A 7,776-nucleotide genomic window follows, 5' to 3' on the forward strand; every position below is an offset into this window, starting at 1 on the left:
TTTAATCTTTGTTTTTGATTTAGCAAATAGTTTTGCCAAAAACATCCAGATGGAAGAGAAAATAAAAATAAAATTTTATTGTTGAATGTAAACAGTGTAGTAATGGGATGGTTAAATGCTTTAAATCTATATAATTAGGAAGAAATATACACATCTTGCTTTTGGAGATTTCAACGCAGCAGCAGGCATAATAAAAAAATAAAGAAAATCGTCTATTTTCTTCTGAAATTTCCATTTTTTTTTTGTGTCGGTAGGTGAAAGCAAGGTAAAGCAACCTTTATAAAAGTTTCAAGCTCTAGTACTGGAATGGATTAGTATTATTAAACAGTTTTAAGCAGGTCTTAACTCATTTTATTCGACTCTATCACATTAATGGTCTTACAGTATGATAGTCACCCTCTTAAAGCCACATTTACACTAGACACGATTATGACACAACGACAACGTATCATCGCATAGTTTGTATTCTTGAACACTGCGCGCATCTGTATCGTGTCTTAATTGTGTCTAGTGTAAATGTGGCTTTAGACCTCTGTAATACAGCGGTCCCAAATTGAAATAAGTCACTTGCAAGACATCTGTTTTTAGTGACCCTTTTAACGCATCTAATTTTATTTTGCTGGGCACAGTGATCCATAGGCACTGGCTTCCGTAAGACAAATATTGAAAATACAGTAATAAAAATATTATGAATTTGTGAAAGTTGGGTTATTTTTCATAAGATTCTTGCTTGCCTATGGGAGTGAGGGAAGCTGTCCTGGTTACCGGGTGACTTCCAAGAGCCTTGGACCCATGGCTAAGCAATCATCTTCCCTTTATGACTGTATACAAGCATCAATCGCCCCATAGCATTATGTGACATTTTTTAATGCACATTTGTACAAAAAGCAAATTGTATTGACACTGACAAAAAATAAGACTTGTTTTTATACATCTTAATATGAGGATTTAATTGGACAAAGAACAATACTTACCAAATTAATATCAAAATAAGGCAAAGATACAGCAGAATTAATTTTAAATACTGGTTGTATCTTTCATCATCATCCCTTCCTCCTCCATTTCCATTTCCCCTTCCAAATCCACCAGCTCCACCACCAGCCCCAATGAAAACACCTACATTGCCACCACCAGCGCCAATTGCCAGTTCTGCATCACCTCGATCTTCAACTTGAACAGCGTACTAGATAAACATGTCAAGCATTAATTTTATTTAATTTGAGCTATCTAAAATAAAATCAACTTTAATAGTTCAAAGCACTGAAAATTCACCTTCCTTATCCATGGGTTATTGCATGTGAGATGTAACTCATGATAATTCTGAAGAATTATTTCCATTGGGGTCCTTCTGGTGGTGATTACCGTAAGCAGCACACTGGGAGACAATCCCCTACTCTTCTGAATAGTAGTGTATTGAGCTTTACACTGTCCTAGGAGCTGTGTGGCTTTCTGAGACAGGGGCCCTTTTTGGTTACCAGTCGGCAATTCCTTTTTGAATGAAAAAAAGATTATATAAGGACATTATGAATGGTGGTTAGAAAAGATATCGTCCAGAGAATATGGCTCATAACAAGAATGCGTGAATATTTACATAACAGCAAAATAGCAGATGTAATTAGTGGTGGGTAGTGGTTAGCTTGTTGGCCATCGGCCGATTGAGATTAGCAGGATGGCAGGATCATTGTATTTTTCTTGAAAACTCATGAGAATGTGCTTAAGGTCGAAAAAAGAAAAAAAGGAGTAGGACTAGACATAGACAAATATGTAAAAAGATTGAAAAAAAAATTGGAAATATTCTGTCTGTACAGGGATCAGAGCTCTCATCTGTCCAACAGAAATATCCTTATTTTAATATTGACTTAAGAAGAGTGTTTCCACTCTACAGCTCAAATCATGCCAACAACCACAGTCCCAGGATTGATTGCATTATTGACTTGCTAAAAAGAAAATCTTATGAGGGGGCGCTTATTCAAACGGGGCGCTTAAGGAAATTTTCACGTCAGCGCTTATTCGAGAGGGGCGCTTATTCGCGCGAGTACGGTACCTGCAATTACGAACGGCTCTTCTGGGCTTATGCCGTACGTAATTGAGGTGTTCTACTTGATACATTTTCTCTTTATATACTTACTGGTACACATTCTTGTAGTACTGTATAAGCCCAAAAGAAGTAATTGTTTGTTGTTTCTATTAATAAGAAAACAATACATATATTTAAGGTATATAGACTATAGTCACTTTATTTATTCACAAAAACTATTCAATAAAATGTATACTGTTCTACCATAAGATCGTGATTTAAACACTGCTGTATAAATACATGATGAATAGGTCAATATGAATAAAATCACCAAAATAGCAAATAACATTTATATAAAAACACTCAAAAACCATCATAAAAATGTTAAAAATGGACATTGTCATAACCCAAGTGGCGGGGACCAGCAGTGCTAATACTGTATGGGGAAGCTGTGGGGAGGGTGGTAGGAGTCGTTGGTGATTAAGTTCAAGATGCTAGACAGAATAGTAAATGGGCATATTCGACTGGTTCATTTCATTGACTACAAATTTTCGTTGAGTATTATTTTCATTCGACTGGTTCATGAAATACTAGTAGACTTCGTTGACAACAAAAATTAAGGTAAACCAGAGTGCTTTAATCAGCGTTAAGTTTCACATGACCAAAACAAACATGGCCGATTGGTGAGTTCAGAAACAACCTTTGTGTTGTCATTCAAGGGAATTTAAATTTTTCAATAAATGGTAGGCCTAGGCCCTGCATATCTACAGCCTGTTTATGTATGCATGAGCATTTTCGACCCGCGAAGTATGGTACAATTTCTAGCCTAGAAAAGGTTATAAAGGATCACATAAATTTCAAAGTATACAGTGCAAGGAGAAAGCTAAAATAAGTAAATGAACACTATTTTAAACAATTGTATTGCCTTTCCTTTGCATTTATTTCTCACGTTAACAGTGGGTGGTTGTTTTCGAAAGCATTTACATTACCTTTTCCGATACTTTCACACTGATCGCACTAATGTTTTCCATGTTAGGTCACGTGACTGGCTGTAAACAAACATTGCCGAATCCCTCTATTCACTTATGATAATAATGAGGTGATTATTAACTAGGCCTAAAATTTCCAGGTGAGAGCAAAGCCTGGGGTGTCGGTCTAAGGGTACTTTTGCGCCAGGATGTTCCGCAACATCCCCAACAAGATCATAAGTGGGTATATGTAGACACTGCTCAAAATCTCTTGGAGGTCCTCCAGGGGGCTAAGCTAAAAAACTTCGAAACATTAGGTTTTTCAGAGACAATTTAATCGATTTTAGAGTCTACTAATACAGTATCTAAAAAATAGATATATATATATATACTTTTCTCCCCAATGGCACCACCCATTTTTCCATCCAAAATAAGCCCATCCCTAGCTTCAAAGGTTTGATCAACATCTTTGAATGTATAACGATCAAAGAGGAAGTAAATTGCATTTACTTCCTCTTAATAATGTCGGCTAGCCCTAAGCTATTGTTGAGGTCTAGGTACAAAATTGGACAGGCAGGCCTACATTTTATAAAGGTTTCCCTTCTTACCGAAATCACTGGTGGTTTGAAATCCTGAATAAACTGACACCATTGTTAGGTATATTTCTATAATCCCGTGAGTCGACTTTTATTCTTTCTCATGTGATGCGGAAATGTTTCATTCAATCAGGTGGCACAGAAATGTCGTTTGACCTACACACAAGGTCATTAGAAATATTTTGGTGGCGCTCTTAATACGTACACAATACGTACACCTACTGTGCATTAGTACTGTAGCAACCTGGAGGGTGCATGGAGTTGCTAGGGCTACCAACGTGGTCCAGAGGAAAAAACAGAAGCCACTGAGTAAGTGAAAATTAGCTCAACAGTTTATCCTTCTTATTTGTTTATTGCAAAAAGTGAATTGTATCATTAACACAAAAGAAACTGTATTTGCTAAAACCTCATATTTGACTGATGCCTATATCGTTGGGGATGTTTTTAGTTAGCACTCTTGGATCAACAGTATGGAGAATAGTAGCGTGGAATTGGCAGTCAAAAATTACACAATTGAATATGTTTAGAAAAGTATTGTAACCCAAATGGAATGAACCACTTTGGGGAATTATGTATTAATCATTAAATGTTATTCTTGCTATGAATAGCATGATATGCTATAGTGAACCACCAAACAGTGGGGGTTGGCTTGAAAAGAAAGATGTGCCTGGAGCAAACCAACTCCCAAAGCAAACCCATTCTAGTGAAGATTAAAGCTTGTGAATTACAGTCAACATTTGGTATTACTGGTCCCCTTTATTATTTAATATCTAGTTAGGCCATATTTATTTAATTGTTTGTCTCAAAGCTCCCATGCGCATTAGTAAATTCATGCACATTGTTTTTGCCTAAAGAAAGTAGACGTTCCTCATAACCCCCTTTATAGCCACCAAAATGTTATGTGTTGACACACTTAATTCTTAAGTGAAGAGAGCCCTGTAACAGACCTTTGAAACCCAGTTCAATAATTAAAAATATTTTTGTTAAAATAAAATTTAAACAAAAAACAGGAAAGCTTTGAGACAAACAATTAAATTAATATGGCCTTATTCTTGAACCCCTCCTTTCTAATTTATTTATTAATGATTTACCTTGTTTTTTCAATTACTCGCACTGCCTTATGTACATCGATTATCTAAAGCTTTTTCGGGTTGTCAGTTCCGAAGAGGATGCCTGAAATCTTCAGGATGATCTGGATGCTGTTATTCATTGGAGTAATTACTGGTGTATGGACCTTAATGTCAGTAAACGTAGATGTATATCTATTACTTGTAAATCTAAACTTATTAATTTTAATTATAATATCTTAAATGTATCATTCGAAAAATTTCTGGTCTATAGTGTCCTTGGTGTTTATATCGATAGTAAACTTTCTTTCTGTAACCATGTTTGTGTATTTAGGAGGGAATCTGGTGGTTACCCAATAAATTTCTTATAGACACTTTGTGATTCATATATTTCAGTATTACCTGTATTTTCCATTTTGGTGAGAGTAGAACTTAAACTACAACATTATTCTTTAAGTGCTTACATGGCTAATTTCGTCAAAAGCAGAGACACAAGCGAAATCCACAGCGAGGAATCTAAACACTGACCCCAAGGTTGAGAGCCCTAACCTCAACCCAATTATAAGCCTTATTTCTAGGATTCATTGACAACCATCACTCATCCCAAGTAATGGTTGGTAAAATAGGACTGCGGAGCAAACATTTATATTGCAGGTATCAAATTTATTAATTATAAGCTTAGAAAGTGGTGTTTTTACATATCATACTATTGGCTTCTTGTAATTAGTGTATAGTGTATGTTTTTGTTTTGTGAAATGGCAAAACCAGGATATTTACTTGATTTGAATTTATTCAGAAAATCACTTAATCTACTACAAACATCACTTAAAGTATTTAAGTTACTAATAAGCAAAATTATATTGAAAAATTAGACTTTTAAAAATGATTTTCCTAGATATCCATAAGCTTAAACCGATTGGGGTTCAAAATAAAATTTTGTTTGCAACAATAATATTTCTATACAACATACAAAACATAAAATTGCATATTTTAATTAGGTTAATGGAAATTAGACGAGAGACCTGAAAATAAAGTTGGACAATTGCAGCAACTAGGAAAGCTCATTGCGAGATCCCAAGGGATATCGTTATATATATCCTTATATATATATGTATATATATGTGTGTATGTGTGTATATATATGTGTGTATGTATATATGTATGTATGTGTGTACATATATATATATGTATGTATATATTTTAATATATATATATATATATATTTTTTAATTTGTAGTTAAGTTTTTGCTCTCTTTGTTATTTTCTGCTTTTAAAATGTTTTTGTAGATAAGAACTGAACCACTTTGGAAATCAGTACTATGTATTGAAAGTGTATATTCAGTATAAAGAAAGAATAAATAAATAAATAAATAAATAAATCCTGCTCCCACTTCAGCTACAAATGTATTCGGTTGGATTATACCAGCACCAAATAATTTCTCATTCACCTGTGAGCAAATGATGTGATTGGCAGATTTTGTCTGTAGGTCCTTTGTCACATGTTTTATTATAGCCAATCATAAAATACCTACTATATGTGATCATTTTTATGATAGTTTTGATTTTTATCACAAGTAAACAATTAAAATGGCTACATTTGAAGTTTACTGAAATTTTTAGCAGGGAGGTGTTTTAATTTATACAGCTTCCTATACTTTAATATTAGTGTAGAATAATTAACAATAAAATTTAATGTATATAAACTTCTTGGTATTTACTTAAAATAACAAATAAATCCTTACTGAGTCACGGGTCCCATTTGGGCTGGAGCTTATCCCCTGTTTCAAGGAGCAAGAAGTAGATGCTTCCTCTGAGTGTGATGCTAGTCCACCGCAGCAGTGACGTATCTAGGGGGGTCTCACGCACCCCCCCCCACAAAAAAGATGACTCGGGGGGACCCCCTCCAGTCACGCTCCCCAAAAAATCATGGTCAAGTAGTTAAAAATCACCTAAAATCACCATATTTTGCGAACTAGCACCCCTCATCTGATCATCGAGCCCTCCCCACTTCACCTTCGCGCAGTATGAAATATAAAACGCGCAAAAAAACCAAAAAGCAGAACTTTATTAAACTTAAGAAAGTGTAAGTTTGTTAAAAGCAATACAAATTAATTCTAGAAATTAAATGATTAAAATTGAAATGAAGATATACAGCATATTTAATTGTTTAAACAATTATAATTTACAATAAAAAACGAATAAATGTTAAATATCTAAAATTCATTAAATTCATTATAATTATATAGATGTAGTTCTTTGAATTAACAATTGACTGTATAATTCATTCAAGGATTTTTGTAGTGTCTATATCTGAAAATCAGTCTCGTAGGAAGTTGGTAACTTATAAGTCTCTTTAAATGAGGAATTCAATCATGTTTTCATTGAATTTTTGAAGGTTTTCCAGAACTTTTAACAGTAAATATTAAATTTGCACTTCAGATCCTTGCAGTTGTACATAGGCTAATTGAGACAACCCTGATATTCTAAATGATGGTTTAGTACATATTAAACATGTCTCAAACACAGACTGGCACGTTGATATTTATTAGATAAAACATATTGTTTTAACATGGAAAAAATGACATATTGTTTTAACATGGAAAAAATGAACCCAATCACACTGTAAAAATGTGGCCAAAGTCTTGACAACAGCTGACCGTTAGGTACATTCCTAAAATTATATAATGGTCACTAAATCCTGTTTCTATTGTACCAAAATCTGAGATAGTAGGCATGTGGTTACAAATTATGTGATCAATTATGCTACTAGTTGTACGAGTAATTCTTGTTGGTTTGTCAATAATTTGTTTACAGTTGAACATAGATAAAATGCTATTTATTTTCCTATACAAAGATGAATTTGTTTTTTTAAAATCAATATTTAAGTGTCCCATTATAATTATCTCATGTTAATTTGAGATAGAACTATTTCCATGTTATCACAAAAGTTATTGTCCCATGACTATCAGTAACACGTCACTGATGATTATGAATACAAGTTCTTAATTTGAAACAAAATAACTAATTGTATATAAAAATATATACAGTATTATATGTACTGTAAGGCAACAAAGATAAAGTAAACTACAGTACTATAAGGTTTATTTATGTATAACCTGGATAGGTCC

The 7,776-nt window shown here is 33.7% G+C and overlaps 1 protein-coding gene across 1 annotated transcript; it reads right to left on the reverse strand.

The window, feature by feature from the left end:
* Positions 1-970: 970 nt before the first annotated feature.
* Positions 971-3,854, reverse strand: LOC117112393. Its single transcript, XM_033255465.1, has 4 exons — positions 3,594-3,854; positions 2,129-2,184; positions 1,273-1,488; positions 971-1,183 (listed from the first exon to the last, which is right to left on the reverse strand). The coding sequence occupies exons 1-4, from the start codon at positions 3,634-3,636 to the stop codon at positions 971-973; spliced, it is 528 nt and encodes a 175-aa protein (XP_033111356.1). The 5' UTR covers positions 3,637-3,854.
* Between the last annotated feature and the right edge of the window lie 3,922 nt (positions 3,855-7,776).

Source organism: Anneissia japonica, unplaced genomic scaffold (assembly GCF_011630105.1).
Source record: "Anneissia japonica isolate Jap-2015-1 unplaced genomic scaffold, ASM1163010v1 scaffold3735_len701357_cov177, whole genome shotgun sequence".
Taxonomy (NCBI): Eukaryota; Metazoa; Echinodermata; class Crinoidea; order Comatulida; family Comatulidae; genus Anneissia; species Anneissia japonica.

What these genes read in the sequence shown, in the direction of transcription:
- LOC117112393 (XM_033255465.1), bottom strand. Translation starts at nt 3,636, where the DNA reads ATGGTGTCAGTTTATTCAGGATTTCAAACCACCAGTGATTTCG. An exon ending in TCAAACCACCAGTGATTTCG is followed by an intron (nt 2,185 to 3,593) that starts GTAAGAAGGGAA and finishes TCTTATTAATAG; the next exon opens with AAACAACAAACAATTACTTC. An exon ending in ATAACCCATGGATAAGGAAG is followed by an intron (nt 1,184 to 1,272) that starts GTGAATTTTCAG and finishes ATGTTTATCTAG; the next exon opens with TACGCTGTTCAAGTTGAAGA.